The sequence below is a fragment of the Rhea pennata genome, chromosome 20 (genome assembly GCF_028389875.1).
Source record: "Rhea pennata isolate bPtePen1 chromosome 20, bPtePen1.pri, whole genome shotgun sequence".
Lineage (NCBI taxonomy): Eukaryota > Metazoa > Chordata > Aves > Rheiformes > Rheidae > Rhea > Rhea pennata.
Genome location: NC_084682.1, coordinates 9,343,667 through 9,362,382, shown reverse-complemented (window position 1 = coordinate 9,362,382; position 18,716 = coordinate 9,343,667). Strand labels below are relative to the sequence as shown.

Here is an 18,716-nt window from a genome sequence, read left to right as displayed (position 1 = left end):
GGTTACAAGGTGCGGGCTCCCCTGCCAGGGAGCGCGGTTCTCCTGCCAGCGCTGCCCGGAGCGGCCAACAGCACCCAGAGGCAGCTGCGCACGCTGGGAGAGAGCACGCGCCCGCACCTATAGGCGCTGCTTTTCAACATACTGTAGGCACAAAAACCACCTCTTAGGCATCTAACGATAAAAACACCCAGAGATCTCACGCCAGGACTGGTTACAAGCCCTTCAAACCCATGTTAGCAGCTGTGTCGCCAAGAAAAAAGTTTGGGAATGGGAGAGGATAGGGAGAAATCCCAAACCCCCTGTTGGTCTCACTTGTGAATTACTGGTCGGACAGCACAAAATCTCCATGCTCCGAACTTTTATCTTCTGTTTCAGCTGCTAGCCAGAGCTGGTTACATTGCTTCTCACCTCTGCAAGGGAGAAGTTTTTCCCGACATTGCTGCTTACCAGAACTGATTCTGTGTTCATGAGCCAGAGGACACAGAGCTTTGAACTACTCAAAGCAACAGCAGAAAGCATCTGAGATCTAAATGCCAACCCTCACCTGAAGTCTGCAAGGCCGGGGAACTTCTTCCTTCTCACCTAATCAAGCCCCAGTGCCTTAGGGGCTGTAAGTTAAATCTCTGAAGAAGGGCAGGTCAGACTGCTCATGCAGAACAATGTTGGACTGAGATAGCATTTGGATGAGAAACCTCCACAGAACACCTAAAGGTATTTTGAAATTCAGGTGAGACCTGAAAGCTAAAGGTTGGCACCCTGATACCCATCCTTTGATGTACCCTTCTGTTAAGGCCATGCCTCTGCAAAGGCAAGTTAGAAAACAAAAAGATGAAGAAAGAGAGAGACTGACAATAACACTGCTCCTTGCTGGGAACAGCTCCAACAAGGTAACATCATCTGATCGCTTTTAATCAAGCAGATTTATTAAAGGTGACCACCTGATGGATGTTTTCCAGGATTCTTACTCAACAGCTGTTGCAGCCCCAGAAGCAAAAGCTCAAAACAATAAAGCCCTCGCCAGAGGTTTCAGCTAATTGGTTCGTCTTACCTTTTAATGACAAACTGGATGTTGTTGCTAGCTTGTAGGATCTTCTTCAGCTTTGCAATACCAAAGCAGTTTGGGCGCCGCAGTAGGATGCCTTCCGGCAAGCCCACGACAAACAGGTCCTCGGGGTACATCAGGAACTTGGAGTAGGGAACTTTGACCGGCTCTGAAATTCCTATGGCTTTTGCTGAGTGAGGACCAAATATCATTAGTTTGTTAAGCCTCTGAACTGGGTGAAAGCAAAACAGTCATGATACACTGTGATCAAGTTTCATTACTCTATCCACAGATGCAGAGTGCCCTAGAGATTCCAGGGAAAATCTACGCAGGAATCAGGAGCTATCTTTGAATTCGCTGGTTTAACGTAACCACCTCTCAGCAGCATTCTTGCCAAAAGGGCTTTCTCAAAACGCTGCAAGCATCTTCTCACAAGAAGGAGGAGACTCCATGTCAAAACGTTCACGGACATCTCTCTGCAGCTGCCAGACTTGGGCATATAGCAGGCAAAAGATGAGGGAAATCAGCTGCACCGCCACGGTGCCACGGCACCCAAGCAGTCACAGCTGGGTCATTAGCCCTGCCATGGGAACTTGCTGATGAGGACCCTCATCTCTCAGAGACTGGCCTGAAAACACACAAACTCACTGCATGTAAGGCTGGACTTTCAACAGCAGTGCTTGGCATTGACAGCCCCCATCCCCATCCCCTGAGGACACACCTGGGCTTCCTCACTGGTCACTCAGCAGGGCTTTTGCTTGCTCTTCTGAGCTTTGTCAATAGGCAAATGGACAGTCACTGCTGAGTAACAATTTTTGGTCAAAGATGAAAAAATAGGACCAAAACCCATGCTGAATTTGGACAAAGACTTCCAGTCTATTACTAAACTGGGAAGGAGTGAGCACTGGCTAGCAGCCCATTGCTCAGTCCATAGCTTTTAGCTTGTTTCACCGGAGCACAGCTCTGCCCAGGGACCATCTCAGCTGTTCCCGAGGACAGTAAACCCAAGCTACTTCAACCCATCTTTCCAACGGGCTCTGCTTATTTTGAAGATTTCTTCTGATTTGAAGCTACAGTATTCAAAAATCAAATGAAACACTTCTAATTTAGGAAAAAAACCCTCAGCTCTTGGACAATTCACCTCCAAATCCAATTTGCTTAGAATTCCTCAAAGGAATGCAGGGCTTAACATTTGCAAAAAACATTTTCTCATCTAACCTAACTGAAGCCCTTGCTGCCACCAAGAGCAATTCTCCTTTTAAAGAAAAGCCCAGAGCAACTCATGCAGCCCGAGGACCGCAGCTCTCAGCTCTGCCTCTGGCGTTCCTGGTGTCGTCAGCCCTCGGGATGGAGGAACGAGTCTTGCCTGGCTCCTGACAGGCTGAGAAAACTTTCTGCTAGTTCTCAAAATGCATGTGCAACCTCCCTTGCATTTTTTCTGGGTTAAGCAAGCTTTATAAAAAGGAGAGGGATGTTATATAAACATATTTCTAACTACACCCCCCCCAACACCCTCCTGAATTCAATTAAGGCATGACACACATCCTTAGGCAAGAAAAGTAGGTAACACCTCGGGGGCTGTTTTGCAGCCCGACAGTGTAGGTTCCCCTTCCTGCACCACGACACCAGCCTGGGCCATCAAATGAAAAAAAAAAACCTCTCTGATATTTCTAACAACTGGAGGGGAAACTGCTTCAGCCCTTTCCCTCTGCAGGAGAAGGACTGAAGGTCACTGAGGCAGCTCCTGGGCAGTAGCCAGCTAAAAGGCATTGAGGAGGCCAAGAGGAAGAGCTGCAATAACAAGGCCCAGTGAGACTTCAGATGCATTTGTAAGCCCAGCAGACAGCAAATGAACAAATTAGATTGCACCTTTAGTCGGCAACTGGTTTGGAAATAGTATGTGACAGTTCTCAGCAATTAGAAGCTCCCTAAGGCAGAGACCAGCACTCAGCTTTAAGAGCATTTGTTAATGACAATCTTACCGTATCTGGTGTTAAACAAAATCTCAACTTGTTTCCTCAAATGACTTAAAACGTCCCCTACACCATCTGCAAGAAAGAGAAATACACCAAGAAATCAGCTGCCTCCAAGGCAAGAAGCACACAGCAAAGACGAGGATTGCCTTGGCCAAGCTGGTGACACGGCCTACGCTTCCTCTCGGGGCCTCCAAAATCAGTGCCGGCCCTTGGGCAGCTGCCTCCAAACTCATGGTCCCAGCCCGTGGCAGCACAGAAACACTGGCCATGCCCCACACTTGACGAAGGAGCAGAAAAATCATGCGGCTTCTGAAGGCAGCAAAGCTTGCAGGACCTCCCAGGCCAGACAGCCCTTTCTAACCTCCCTCCATCCTCTGCCAGCATCTGAGTCCCTGCAAGGCACCGTGAGACCGGCAGGACGGTAAGTTATAGCTGCCACCCTCGGTGCTGCACTGGACAAAGCAGAAAGCCCGAGGTGCCAAGAGGCACGCAGAGGTGCAGAACAGGTTTCTTAATGAACCGTGCCACATCCGTATCAATCTTGGTGGTAATATGACTTATTTCCCTTCTCATGTTCTATTTTATAAGCCTACCAGTGGACATAAACACGTATCGATATCCTTTTATCTCTCCATCAGATCATATGACAGGGATCTAACAAATACGAAAGGTCCTGCTTTCCTCTGGAGATCCTCCGTATTTTCTGCCCACGCTGCTGTTGGCTAAGCGGCCTGCCTCCCCCGCTGCGTGCCACCGGTCGGTATTTCTGGCACGCGGACTGGCGACAGTTATTATTCACCCAGCACAGTGCCGTTAGTCACTCTGCTGTCCCGTCTACGACGCTCTCCACTGCCCGGCAGCAAGGTGAAAAAAAAAAGCACAGGAAGGGCAGGCAGTCGCGGCGGTGGAGACACAGCGATGCCCTGGCGGGCATCAGCGCAAGCGTCCCCGCTCCGATACCGGCACCCCGGGGCGCCGACAGCACGGGGCGATGGGCGCCCCTGCGGATGGTTGTCCTGGCGAGGCCGTTCAGCAGCCTCCGCAGGGAGTCACCAAAAGCACGCGAGGGGGAAGGACGGGCTCAGCTGCAGATTTCGCACGACCTCAATCGAAGTTCGCAATTTTATCACGTTCGTCTCCGATCTCACTTCTCTCTTCCCACGTGACCACGTTTCAAAGCGAGAAGTTCACTCTTTGACCCACTTAGGACTGAAAAGGCCAGGGATGATCTGAGCAGAGCTGAGAAGTTTCACTGCAAGCCATAAGCAGCTGTTCGTGCTTTTGTCGCTCCTTTGATCTGCGCACAGCGGCGGCGAGGAACGCGTCCCCGGTGCTGCACCTAGCTCCAGGCCCTCCTTGGCCACGGAGGAGCCTCCTCCTCCAAAGGGCTGGGCAGCACCGCTCACCCGGAGCTGGCTCCCACTTATGGGCAGCTCCATCACCAAAAGGAGCGCGCACAGGATCAGGGAAACATCCCAGATGCATCCGCAGAACAGAACTGCTTCATGAAAAACGCAGCCCTACCTCTGGCACCAGCGCTGGGGGTGTGAACACACTGCGACCCTCTCTGCTTGGTTACACCTGCCACCGGCTGACACCAACACACATCAGCTGAGCAGCAGGCCCCCAAAATCCAGAGGCGCCCCTCTGCACTGAGCCCTTTGGCAGCTGAATAATTTGGAAACCATCAGAAAGTCCATCAGCCTCAACCCAAAGCACTTTCCTCAGGCTTTTAAGACCCCAGCAGAGCTATCAAATGGTACTTGGGCTCGTTGCAGACTCACCCGATCCTTCCATCGGCTTTTCTTCGTGCCGGGAATCCTCGCTGGGCCCTTTCTCTGTACCTGCTGGGGAAGACGAAGGGTGGCAGCACCCACAGCAGAGTGCGTCAAGAGCTGGCAAAATACCTCCTGGCGCGCGGAGGAACGTGCCCGAGCGGGGAGGGAAGGGGAAGCGCCACCATGGCGCTTCCCTGCACAGGCAAGTTTGGGGACAGCACTTGTCTGCTGACAATGCAAAGCTGGAAGACACAGGCCATGTTCTTGGAAATGTTTCTGCCTGATCTCCAGCCTTGTCACCCAGCTTGGGACCAGGTGCATACAAGTGGGACTAGATGCGAAAAATCACTGCTTTAGGGGAAAAGCTCATGAATATACTTTCCCTCAGATTATCTGGTATCCCATTCCACTCTCCCCATCACCCAGCAATCACCCAACTCTCCCCTTTCCCCTGTTAAATTCTCAACACCCATCGCCCAAACGCAGGCTCGGGTTCTTGCAGTGCTGTGCTTGCTCCCCATGAGGATCCTCTGCCAGCAGCACTTGGCACTGCTATTGCTATAATCCCCATTGTGGCAGCACCTTGGCTGCAGAACAGTTTCCCAGTGTGCTTGGAGCTGCATAAACGTAATAAAAATGGAAGCTATATCCACAAGATCTGCCTCGTGTGAGAGCCAGCCGCAGGACACCAGGAGAGGCATGCAAGTGAGGACCGGCTGTACCACAAATAGCCGCATAAAGCACCTTACTGGAGAGAAGAACACATTTCTGACAAGTATTTTGTGCAAATTTTTGGACTGGGCTACCAGTGCTCCCAGTTCAAATGTGGCTGTCCACCCCTAGGTGATAAATTCTAGCAAACACAGAGATGTCAGAGCATTTACTGGGACCAGGGCTTCTGACTTGGAAGTCATGGCTTGTAACAGATATTCTGCTCACTAATACACACATGAATGCAGGATCTCTGCACAGTCTCCTGGATGCCTTAATTTTTATTACCTGTTACTGTTTCTAGGATGTAGTTCGACTCCTCCGAAGCTATGTGTGTGGTCACCGGGTCATGCATTTCATCTGAACTGGGCGATCGGTCTGTGGACAATGCACCAAAGGCAGTTTTGTGCTTTGTTGCTAGAGGCACCACCCCTCAAAACCCATCTCCGAGGGAGCTGGTCCATTAGCAAGGAGTGTGCGGTGCTTGGGCAAAGAATGCCGCGCAGCCTTGCAGATATGGGACACCAGATGCTGGTCCACAGGCCAAGTGTCTGGCTAGCAAATCTGCCCGCTTCCTCTCAAGTGTCTATGAGGCAACACCAGGAGCTCTTCCAAAAACACATCCAAACTCCCAGACTGAGGAAAAAGAGCATCATCTGCAAAAGCTTGTTCCTAAACTCCACAGAAGGTGCACAGCAAAAATAATTCAAAATGACTTAATTGGCTTAATTCCATCTAGCATCTCAACTCTAGCTTTAACAGTTAATGGTACTTGACTTAACTACTCCACCTTGGGAAGACCATTCTACAGATTTCATAGAATGGTAAGGTTGGAAGGGACCTCTGGAGATCATCTAGTCCAACCCTCAGCGTAGCCCATACAGGGATTGAACCCGCAACCTTGGTGTTAGCAGCATCATGCTCTAACCAACTGAGCTAAACCTGCCTTCCTCCATAAAAGAAAAATGAAAAAGAGAAATTTCTCTAGTGTATATATGTAGGCCCTCTTAATTTAAACCTATATCTCCTAACGCTGGACTCTCCAGTGCCCTCAAAGAGATAACCAAATATAGTTTTAAATAAACCTTTAGCTAGTTTAAATACTTCAATCAGGTCACTTCTTAATCACCTTCTCACAGGATAAATAATCCAAATTTCATCAATGTCTCTTGTACGTGAGCACCTCTTCTTGATTAATCATCTTCAGTGCCCTAAGCCGTACTTACTCTGATTTAACTATATCTAGCTTCACATAAGGTAATAAAAGTGGGCTCTGGACTTCAAGTGCGATCTAACCAGCTCCAGAGAAGTGATAATACCTTTTCCTTACACGTCCTGCCAGCTCACCACTTATTAACTTTCCTCTCTCCCATTACCCACCAAGTCGAAAATTAAAATGTTTGATCTAACAATGTGCCTCGCTCCTTCTCCCCCTGAATTAACTGTAAGTTAAGTCTATTCTAGTATAATTCCAGCGCGACTCCCCAGATATCACCATATTAACAGCAGCGCAAGGCGGAGCGGTGCAATCTGGCCGCAGTTCAGATCCACACAGCCTGCGCTCGGGCTGGGTATCGCTTCTAGCCCGAGCATCAGCTGGTGCTCAGATACACTCACTGTCCCGTTCCCACTCGAATCCTAGCAAGATTATTAATTGTTTGTAACGCACACTGAAAAGGCAAAGCGCTAACTAACCACGCGTTAAATCCGTCCGATCGTCCTGCCGTTCGGTACGCTACCCAGCTCAGGTAACGGCTCTAGAAACAGCAGCCGAAGGTGGCTGGGTCTCAGGAAAACGAGTCTCCCAGGTGGCCCGCAGGAACCCAACCGTTCCCATGCTCCATCTCCATTACACCCTACCGCCATGGACCACTCATGGGAAGAAACCGGGGGGAAACGCCTCAGTGTCACCAATTCCAATACATTTCCATTTAACGTTAACCTGTTCTTACTTTTCGTAAACAGGTGATTTGTCTAAATTGGGGACTGCATCAAAATACCGGGCGCTTGCTAGCTGAGCTCCTCCAAACCCACGCATCAGGGGAAGCCACTGGCCACGCTCACCATCTCTAACTCCCACCTGGGGAAAAGACAACACTAAAAAGCGGCCAAGGAGAGAAGAGGAACAATTCAGAGCTGAGAGAGAACGGAATGACCAACAGCCCTGAAACGTTATCCCCAGGAAAGCAGCGGACTTCTGATGCGCCTCTGAAATTCCCTTTCGGAGTAGACAGATCCGTGTGCCCACCCGGGGGACCGTCAGCACCAGCAGAAACCCAGCGAGCGCGTCCTTCCAACGTTCGGACGCCACGCGACGCAAGGCCAGGCGTCCTCCGCTTCGCGGTTGCTCGAGGGCCAGACGAGCGCAACGGCTACCTGGAACAGTGATCTGAATGATGTCCAACTCGTCCGGCTCTATTTTGATCTGTCTGATCCCACTCAGTTCTGCCGAGGTACCTAAGAGGGAAGGAAAAGGAGAGATAATCTCGGACACGAACCGGGGCTGGGGCGTCTGCCGCCTGCGAGCCCGCGGGCGCGAGAGCTTCGCTGCTGCCGACCAAAACTCTCGGGCACGGCGGTGAACGGCGCAGAGCGTTTCTGACATCGGGCCGTTCGGCGGCAGCACCGTGAAGCCCGCGTCACGGAGGCCCGGGATCCGACGCGGCCGGACAGAATCCATCGGGATTTACACCCGCGCGCGAGGGCGCTGGCGACCTCCTCCCCGGCAGCGCGGGGGCCCAGCGGGTGCCGTGGCCGCGTGTCCGAGGGATATTAAACACGGTGATAAGCTGAGCTGTCACTTATCATGAGGCAAATTTCCTCCGCTTACGGTGGGACTAATTCAATCCGAGGGGCTGAATCACGTCTTGCCGCTTTTACGCTCGGCTTGCCGCGGCTTTACCAATTCAGGCATCCGTCCGGCACTTAACCCAGCATCATTTCCCAGGCCTGGACCCCCGACTGAATTAGCCAGCTGTGTGACAATCTCAGCCTCAGGGAAAACATGTTAATTTGAACCTCAGGGTATTTACTGCTCATTTGCAGTGGTCAGAGCGTTCACACAGTCGATTTCTACAGTTCAGCTGATGCGCGGTAATGCAATCATGTGTCTGCTTTTAGGTAGACGGGAACTTAGAGATTAAAGACTTCATTTAGCATCACATTTAAGCACATGCTTAAGTCCCTGCTCTCGTTGTTTTCAAATTGTGCATTTTTTGGACCCAACTGGAGGTCATATGATAACAATCTTTATCTCTGTATTTATCAGACAGGGATAAAATACTGAAAACTGCCCTGGGGATACCATATAACTAATGTCACACTTCCAAGTTGTTTTTATAGGCTGTTTGCTCTTACAGCTCTTCATTACAAATTTATTCCAGCTGCTGATACAACCAAGCTATCCAACCACCCAGAACCGAAGAAGTTTAGCCTGTTTTCCAAGGCCTGGACAGGGCTAGTCCTGGCAGGCGCTCGGTCAAGGCAGGCGCTGCCTCCGTGCCCGGCAGTGCCACCGGCTGCAAGGGCTCCGGCACGACCGCACCGACTGCCCCACGCCACCAGGCAAATCGCTTCCCACGATGGGCCGCCACCATCGTGTTGATCCGCTGAGCCGATTTATCCGAGAGTTTAACCGCTCACAAGGAACCCGATGTTGGCAGGGAAGGTGTAAAAGCCTCCCTTACTCCACCTTACTGTTTTCCAGCAGAGACGGAGTAATTCTTTGCTCACCTGGTTCACAACTTTCAGAAACACTGCACTTCTCAGCCCTGCAAGGGAAAAGCAGACAAAAAAACATGGAAATGGAGCGATGAAATGAAGCTTAAACCCGACGTGCACATGCGCAGGGCCGCCGGATGAACCCGGAGGCACAGCGGTGGCGGTGTGCGTGAGCAGCGTCACTGGAGCGCGGCTGGCTGAGCCCCCTCTTCCCATGTGCCCGCCCGGGAAATCTGGGCTGGGACGGTTTTACGAGTGTGGAAACCCCAGAGGCAACTTTTGGAAATGTTCTCAAGGTGGATAGGTCATAAACTGAGCTTCTTTTTCTCCCATGAAGTGTTAATTTACACTCGAGTCCCCAGAAGGACCAGGCCACCTCTACTCCCCATGTCTAAAACGTTGCAGGCACCTAGGCTCTAGCTGAAGATAATCTTCCAGCCACTGCTTGCTCCCAACTCTTCCCTCAGTCGTGCACCAATGCTAATCACAGCCAAATCCCTAGAGACTAACAGATATAACCCCAGCGAAAGGCTCCCGAAAGCAAGAGCAGTTTCAACAACAGCCTGAAACCTTGCTGGCTCCATCACTTTGGGGTAGGAAGAAGTGCATAAAGTATCATTACAACATGGTTACTCACGCAGCTAAAGCAAATATGGAGAAAGGAAAAAAGTCAATTGATCTGGTAAATATTTATTCTGCTCAAAGCTTTTCTCCCCTGAATACTGGGCACCATCCCAAACTTGTGTCTACAGTTAACTTAGCACACTTAGAAATTTATACAAGTCATTCAGCATTTAAATTAATTACTTTGCATGCTCGGGACTGATTTTTCTCTCTCGCTCTTTCTTCTTAAATAAGAACTATGGCACTTTAGCAGTACAGAAACCAAGGAACAGCACTGGGAAATGCAGTCCACCACGATGCCGGTCCTTCAAGGGCAAGGAGAGAATGTCCGAGTAGCTCAATACCCGTGCTGGTTAAGGGGGATTTTCAAAGCACTCCTCGCTTGCACAAACCCCCTTGCAACAGCAGAACGAACTACTGGCAAGGTTAAATTAACATGAAGCACTCCTGACATTTCCTTCCTAAAGGTACTGTACGGACAGATCTTTATATGGGCAAAAAGGAACTCCGGTCTGACAAATACTCTGTACGTACAAAACAGGAGCTATGGGAAAGGTTTCCAAGGCTTATACTTCAGGTTGAAGTCAACCTCTTGCTCTGGAAATTTGGGAATAGATCACCCCTGAGGAACGGATTACCCCTCCGTGATCTCTAGCACTTTTCCCTTGGGCATTTGGTCCTGCCCTTTCTCTGTAAGTGGACTCTGAACTGGGTGGAGCACTGGTATGGAAATCAGTGTGTCCCTATCAGCGATCAGAAGTTTCCTCATTCACAGGAAGGAGGAACAAAATGGGATTCGAATATCTTTCCAGTGTATGTATTTTTTCTTTTGTGCAGATATGTGTTATCAATACATTTGGAGGTTTAACTTACACATGTAAAAGAGCAGAGCAAGTTTTGCGCTTTGTAACCGCCTGTGTAACACGCCAGAAGTTAACCACAGCGCGCACAAAATTCAGGATACGCAGCCTGATTCGTGCACACGGTGCAAGCCAGGAGCAGTGTAAAACAACTAACAGAAATTCAAAAGTGACCCCAGTAATTTCTGCAGATTGTGCCAGAGCTGCCCAGAGGGAAGGAGGGGACAGCCCAGGGGGGCTCACAGCGGAGCAGCATCGCAGGACACGAGATCCGACTCAGCCTCGGCACAAACCACCCCCACAAAATCTATTTTTCCTCCGTGGGATCTTCCAAAGCTGTTTTACTGTTTCATATCAGCCCCGAGCAGCTCCGGCAGGGAGCAGCTGGCACATGGCAGTGCTGGGATGGGGAGGACCGTGCTGGGACGGGGAGGACCGTGCCCAGCCCACAAGCCACCAGCTGCCCTCGACGCTCACGCATCTCGGCAGGGCAGCAGCCCCGACACCGCCGGCACGCTCCGCAGCTGCGGGGTTTCTAACTATTGCTTTACACATTAACTCGGCGTCCCTCATACTCTGTCTCCCTGCCTGCTTGTCTTCAGTCACACCAATTTACGTGCACGGTGCTATTTCCTGTGGCAAAAATTAAAACGCACTAATTGCAAATGTTAACAAGTGAAACAAGAACCAACAGGCCAGATTTAAGACCTGCGGCATGCTTCGAGGCCAGCGGTGCTCGAGACCTTCGGTTTTCCCCTGGCATCGGCAGCGCAGCGGATGCCCTGCTGTGCCGCAAGCCTCAACGCTTCCGGCACTCAGCAACACGGCGAGGTGCAGGGAGAAATCCAGAGCAGGCTGAGAGACGGTTTCATGCCTAAACCCTAGCTCAGGTTCTGGAGATGCGGCTTCAATTCCCACCCTGCCACCAGCTCCAGGAACTTCAGCCAGGCAGTTCAGACCTGGCTTTGCCCCAGCCAAGTTTTGGTCTCTGCAATGCAGATGTGTCTGGCTGAGGCTGCCAGCTGGACTCCCTCTGTCACCAGTGGAGAGGAACAGGCGCTTTGGGGGGGCGTGACTCCTCTACCTGGGCCTAAATGCCAACCTGGGAGAGGGATGACTCACCCTTGGGGTGCTCAGCTCTCTCCGTGGATGATAAAAGAAGGCTCAGTGACTCACTCAGACCCACAAATACCCCCACAGAGCAGCAATGAGTCAACAAGTCAACAATGGCTTGTTCCATTTAGCAAAAAGAAGCCTGAGAGGGGACACGGTTGGTGTCCCTCAGCAGGAGAACATCAAAGTTGGGAAGAGCCATCAACCCAGTGGATAAAAACACCCACGTAGGATGGATATGAGCTCCAGCAGCAAGGTGGGAGCTTCACAACATGAGAGGTCTCAGCCATCCTGGCTGCTTTCCTGTGGGACAGGAGAAGCCCTAACCTGGGGATGAAGCTGGTGCCCAAAACATGCAAACTCATGAAGAAGGGCTGAGGCGTCCCCTCTTGCTGCTTGTAAACTGTCACCTGTGACCATACAGCTCTATTTAGATGCTGGATGTCAACTAAGTTCTCATTCCTCAAATGACTGCAAGGACCCTGACAGCCTGTTGAGGCCCAGGAAATCTGCAGCTCCCTTGCTTCATTCCTGGGACCCATCCACGTCCTACGAGAGCAGCTGCAGAAGGGGGATCTATTCCACCCCGGCACATAAAATGCTTGGGCAAGGGCAGCTCTGCCAATGCTACAACACCTCCTGCAGCCAGCGCAATACTGGCAGACAAATCTCCTCCTCAACCTCCAGTGCCGCAACACTCGGAGAAATTTCCATGCTCAGCATGTGACAGCAACCCCTGACAAAGAGGCAGTGACCGAGCAGCAGATAGCATGCTCACACCATCCATGCGTTTGCTTGCTTGCTGTTAGCTCCTTGCTCAAATGCTGCCTTTAGTGACGTGGTGGGTTCACCTACCCTGGGCAAGCACGACCCTAGGTGCATGTGGTAACCACATCCAAAGAGACATACCTGAAAAGCAATAGGGGAATCCCAGATCCTGAAGCACACTTGAATCCGTCACGGATTCATTTCAATTAAGAACCAAGAAGAGAAAGAAATCAAACATGCCACGGAGAAGACAAGCAAGCTGAGACACCTCCCCTACTTGGCTTGCAGAAGTTTCTGACCCAACAGCAGTCAGTCTGGCAGCTCTGGCCGAAATGGCTGATGACGGTGTCAATGCCGGGCTGTCAGACGTTTTTCACTAACCTCCTTGGAGATGGCGATCTCCAGCACATGGGTAGGAAGAACAGCAGAGGAAGCCCATTTCTCAAACTGCTCCCCTCTACCTCCAAGAACTGCATCTATAAATAATATCTACGCTGCATGTTTATCTTGGGATGAACCCAAGTCCAACCTGGAACTTGCAGCAGAGCATCTGCATAATGTTAGAAGAGCACCCAATGTCACCCCCGGCTTTATGCACACAGTTTGGGCATTTGCCTGCATGTGCCCTGCCCCTGTTTGGGCTCGCAGGCTCCGGGGGTCTTCCCGAGCCAAATGTCCCCTTTAGAGGAGAGCTGGTCTGTCCTATGATGGGAAGCCTGGGAAAAGCTTTGGAGGATTAGGACCGGGTTTCCATCTTCTGGCTCTCCCTCTCGCAACCACGCAGGATTTCTCGTCTCGGCCAGCGGGGCCGGGGCGAGCTCCGCGGGCGCTGCGAGCACGAACAGGCCAGCGCGGCCCGCGGCGCGGCCAGGAACGGGGGCTCCCGTACGAAGCGCTCCGACCGGCTGAACTCCGCAGCCCCGCGCTTCCCCGGGACATCAGTCAACCTGCTGCTAGTCTCCCTGCGAGCGCCTCCGAAACAACGTGTAATTAGCAGGGTGTTTCCTCGGGATGCTGGCTGGGGGGGTGCAAATCCTCAGGCCACGCTTAAAGTGCCGCAGGTGACTCCCGCACACGATCGCGCCCGGCTTGTCTGGGCATGGCATCGATTTCACCACCTTTGCACAAAATCAGCGATTCCAAACTCGGCGAGTTTGGCGCGTGCTCGCCAGCGGGCGGGAACGCTCTGCCTCCTCCCGCGCTCGCCGAGCGGCGCGATCGAGGCCCCGCGGAGCGCCGGCGAGGCCCCCGGCGGCGGCGGCGCGCCGTTACCTGCTGCTGGCCTGCGACGTCCCCGCCAGGTCCAGGGCGGCCGCGCGGTGCGGCTCGGGAGAGATCTCCCCGGGCGGGCTGGCGGGCTCCAGCTTCGTTGGGTCTTTGGTAAATTTGCTTCCTGGTCCCCGCAGCGAGGTCGTGCAATTAAAAGCAAAAAGGCAGAATTAACGACCCGACACACTGACTCCGGCACAGCCCCGAGGAGCTAAGCGGGGAGGGGACGAGCCACGGTGGAGGAAGGGGCTCCCGGGATGGAGGCGCCCGGCCAAACGCGGACCCGCCGCCTGGCCCCTTCGGCCCGCTGCTGCGAAAGGGAGCCCCGTTCCTGGGCACGTCCCGTTGGAAACGGCACCGAGCCCTGGGGGCGGTGGGTCCTCCACACGCGCAGCGGGAGGAAGGATGTGATAAACCCACAAGGAAGGGCAAAAATAAGCATTTAGTCACCATGAAAAGCCTCCTCATTCCTTTCCCTGTCCCTCAGCAACCTCAAAGCTTTGGCAATGACCTTGGAGATGAAAAGAGTGATCTGAAGACAGGGTAGGAAAGGAAAATCAGGCAGGGAAGGTGAAGGAAGAGCTGAAGGATTAGCACTAGGGGAAGGTGGGAATGAATTTAGGCTGCACTAACCACGTAGGCACCTTGTCAGATGTCTGCACTAGGTTCTTCGCTGGCCTCCAAGCCCCTTCGTGACATCCCCACCCTCCTCCTGGCAGAGCCCACCCAGGGGAGCACGAAGCCCTTTCGCCTTTGGGCTCCAGCCTGCGAGGAAGGGCAGGGCTCTGGCAGCAGGAACAGCAGCAATATAAAGCCTTAAAGATACTATTTGTCTACTGACAGTCAGAAAGCTCCTTTTAATTTGTGCTTTCAGTGGACCAGATCTTCTTCTTGCAGCAATGAAACCTGCCTGAAGCAGCTACCCAGGGGAGAAGCAAAAAATAGGTTTCCCAGCAGTGGTGGGTATTTTAATTAAAGGGTGAACCGGACTGCACGGGGAAGCTCTGGGATACGTTAGAGACGGCAACCCGAGCAGCAGCTCCGCTCCGAAAAAGCGGCTGTGCAAAAACGGCACCTCCCAACTCAGCAGCCGTTCCTCCCGCGTCGCCGGAGCTGCTGCCTCGAACCCCCCCAGATGCAGCCCTAACGCGTCCTGCGGCCGCGGGCGCCCCAGGACAGGGCTCAGCGCCCCGTCCTCCAGGCGAAAAAATCCGGGCTGCGGCTCGGGAAGCCTCTTCTCGAGCAAGATGTCCCAAAGGCCACCCCGAGCGCCCGGGGGCGAACGCGCCCCAGCGGGACCCCCAGCTGGGAAGCCGTCCGCTCGTGGGGTTGGCAGCCTGGAGGAAAAAAAAGGCCTAAAAGCCTTCACTCGTGCGCCAAACCCCGGAGATCAGCGATCAGTGATGAATTTAGGAGCCCAGAAAGGCCTCTTGCACAGTCGCTTCTCAGATAGTTGGGACGGGGGAAGCCACGGGAGCGAGCTTCGCACCCGAAAGGCAAGGTCAGGGCTTACCCCTATCTGTCTGATTTTATTTGCTAAGAATCACTTCAAACAGCTTCTCTCCAACTTAAAAAAGCACAAGGATTAAATGTGCGTGGGGAGGAAAAAAGAAACGAAAAGCAGAAGAAAACCTCCAGGATTTTGTCCCTGGTAACATTGATTTTTGTTCTTTTATTTTAAAAACAGTAAGAAGCTGGAAAACGTTAGCACTTTCTAGCCAAAAAAAAAGAGACTAATTTACCAGTGAGGAACCCAGCAGTGATTTTTCTTCCTCATGAAAGCACAGAAATATGTCATGTGTTTCCTGTAGATGAAATTCGCCCTGGCACAGAGAGCCAACCCAGCCTCATGCACCACATATTTCTCACTTAAATCTCCAAAATGCTATTTAAGTGGTGCACAGTGCTTGCACGGATCCTAGGCTAAGGCAATCTTACCATGCCTTGGTGTGATTCACAGACAAGGCTTCTCCTCACTGAACATAATTACGAATGTCCTGCCCTTTTGCTATTTACAGGCAACGTTATTTCAATTGTACTTCTCCGGGCAATCTGTCAATTTGCAGGCAATAAATCAAAGAAAGTGAAGAACGTACCTGTAAAAATTCTCTCATCAAACATCCTAGGAGGGAAGAAAAAAAGAAAAAAGAGAAAAGAAATAGGTGCTTCTAATGACTCGATTTTAGATATTATTTATGACCAGCATTCAACCAAGTCAAAATAGTGTTATTTCACTCGTCCCATAAAAAAAGACCCTTCTAGCCTGTTGTGCAACCAAGCAATCTTACAGCAAGTATTTTTTAACTAAAGTACCTTTAAATTTGCTTATAAGTCATTCTCTTCATTTAATTAACTTATTAAATGAGGCTAAGGGAACTAAAGTAGCTGTTCCTGGATTTTAATCCAGTTATTGATTGTAGACTATTTACTAAGTTTCATTAGAGCAAAGCAGAAATATTCGCACTCTTCTGTCTTTGGTACATACACTATTTTGGAGACCAAGTTTCTTCTGAAGGTGGCATTTTGAAGCCACCCAAGAAGTCCCATGCAAGAGCGCTCAGAAGAGCAAAGTGTGTTCAGATAGGAAGTGGCAGCAGAAGCAGAAGGAATCACATCCCAGTCCATTACATAGGTCACTTAAAACACTTCGAGAAAGATATGTTTTTGCCAAAATTTCTTTTTCTTTTTTGACAAAAAGCAAGATTTCTGCAGTGAGATATTTTGTTTTTCCATTCAAAATTGCAGTCCCCAATACAAGATAGTCATCGCTTTTTAAAGTTGGCTGACAGAAAGCATTTCTGCCTTCTTTAAAAAACAAAAACAAGAAAACACCACACCCTACAAATTTTTAAGTTCTCCGCAAAGGAGCTTTGTGTTTTTTTTTCCCCGTTCAGAACAAAGCCAAATGCTGACAACCCTCAAGGAAAGGATGGGCTCGTCCAGCCCATCTCTCGCTGCGGGCAAACCTTTCGGGACACAGTCATCCTTGCGCCAAAAACGTGGCGTTGCTCAGCACCGCTGCTCGCCCCAGCCGCGGTCGGCGCTTGCCCCGACGGCTCTGGGCACAGGCGAGATGAGAACCATCCCACCGCTTTCAGAAAAGCCAAAATTTGTGCCTGAAAGTGCAGCTAAAACCACTACGTAGGGAGCTTCCTGCAGCAAGCCCTGGGGCAGCAGCAGACTCCCTGGCTCTTCCGAGGGCACGTTCCGCCTGGCCCGGTTCACCCACCCGGCTTTGCAAACCCCAGCACGTGCCGGAGCGAGGAGGGCGCTCGCCGCTCACACCCATTGCACGGCTGGACGTTGGAGGTTGTGAACCCAGGCTTTCCTCTAAATCTTTCCAGATATTTAGAAACCTATTTGCTTTTAGGATGCCTAATCCCTCCTGACTGCAGTGATTTTAGCATCCTTGAGAACCTTCACCTTGTTTTTTCCGTGCCTTAGTTGCACGCCTCTAACATGGGAATAACATTACTTCGGCAGAGGTGGCGAGCAATTAAATATATTACGAAACAGGTCTCTGATGGAGAAGTAAATAGGGATTGCACGCTGCACCCATAATCAAGAAAGCTCCCATTCTCTTCCTATCCAGTGCAAAAGCAGAAACCAGGATTCAACACGCTATAAGTATAAAATGAAAAACACCCAAAATACGGGAAAATATCACCCCACAAAAATACGAGGTGGAGGGGAATTCACTCTACGTGTTTCCCTCTGGAGGCTGAGCGTCAGCTGACAGCGCAGGCTGCGCCGCGGTCGAAGGGCCTCGTCTGCTCAGCCTCCCCACGGCGTCACCGCGTCCGCGGGCGTCACCGCGGCGGCGACGGTGCTCACGGCGCTGCTGACAGCCCTGTGACCTGGCTGGGTCGCTGGCGAAAAGGGAAAGAGCGATGGAAAACCAGGGGCCCGGGGTGGGGGGGGAGAATAATATTTAGTCCCCTACATATGTCTGCACAACAGCCGTTTAACTCTTTCCCATAAAGAAGGGTAGAACAAGTTTTGAGTGGAAAAACCAAACTCTCCAAGCGGATCCCTCTCCCGGGCAGTTGTTCCCTGGGTGTCCGGGCAGCAACCTGGCCAAGCCAAAGCCCGAGAGCCGAACAGAGGCGAAGAGCTAGACAGAGTGAGCCCAAACGTGCTGTAATTACGACATTAACATCGAATATATCAGCACGCAGCTAATGCCTGGAGACTACGCTCAGAAGAGATCACTTGTGACAGACGAGGGCTGACGCGGGGGACAGCGTTCCCCGCGGCGCGTCTCGCTCGCCACGTACCTTTTGATGACAAAATGGATGTTGTGCCTCTCCTCCAGGATCCGTTTGAGTTTGGGGACACCGTAGGTACAAGGTCTTTTGAATGGTATTTTATCAGGGATCCCAATGATTTCTACCGCCTCTGGGTCGCACGCGATTTTCCGGTACGGGACGGGAACCATGTGGTCTAACCCCAAGGCTTCGGCTGGAAGGTGAGCACACGGCTTTAGCTTAAACACGTGCTTTTTCTTTTGCAGATGATAAAGAGAAGGTGAAAAAGGTTTAACTCAAGTAGGTCTGAAAAGCAGAGCAAAAGCCTGCTACGCCTTCGCCTGTCCCAGAAACGGAGCCCCGGGGGGCCGCGGGGAGCAGCACGGCCCGCCTCACCCTCCCCGCTCCGCACGGGGGGCGGACGCCCCCCCGCCGCCCGCCGGGGCGCTGAGCCCGGGCGAGAGCCGGCCCCGCGGTCCCCGCCGCCCCCGCGAACCGGGGCGCCCCGGCCAGGCGGCCCCTTCGCAACAGATTTCCCGCGCTTACAGGTGAAGAGAAAACAGCTGGAATAAGTACAACCTTCTGGTTTTCTGCCACGTTAATTTTAA

At 51.8% G+C, this 18,716-nt stretch overlaps 1 protein-coding gene across 4 annotated transcripts in view; it reads right to left on the bottom strand.

Annotated features, from left to right (window-relative positions):
* Nucleotides 1-18,716, bottom strand: part of GTF2IRD1 (GTF2I repeat domain containing 1) — a 59,154-nt gene that overhangs the window by 23,058 nt on the left and 17,380 nt on the right. For 3 of the 4 annotated variants that reach the window (XM_062592547.1, XM_062592549.1, XM_062592550.1), the window contains 9 exons: nt 18,139-18,322; nt 15,958-15,983; nt 13,865-13,985; nt 9,240-9,277; nt 7,884-7,964; nt 5,796-5,885; nt 4,803-4,865; nt 3,025-3,090; nt 1,049-1,232 (listed from right to left, as the gene is read on the bottom strand). In XM_062592547.1, the coding sequence (XP_062448531.1) occupies nt 1,049-1,232; nt 3,025-3,090; nt 4,803-4,865; nt 5,796-5,885; nt 7,884-7,964; nt 9,240-9,277; nt 13,865-13,985; nt 15,958-15,983; nt 18,139-18,322 (853 nt within the window). The remainder of the gene's footprint in view (nt 1-1,048; nt 1,233-3,024; nt 3,091-4,802; nt 4,866-5,795; nt 5,886-7,883; nt 7,965-9,239; nt 9,278-13,864; nt 13,986-15,957; nt 15,984-18,138; nt 18,323-18,716) is intronic. The other variant, XM_062592548.1, reaches the window with a different exon arrangement.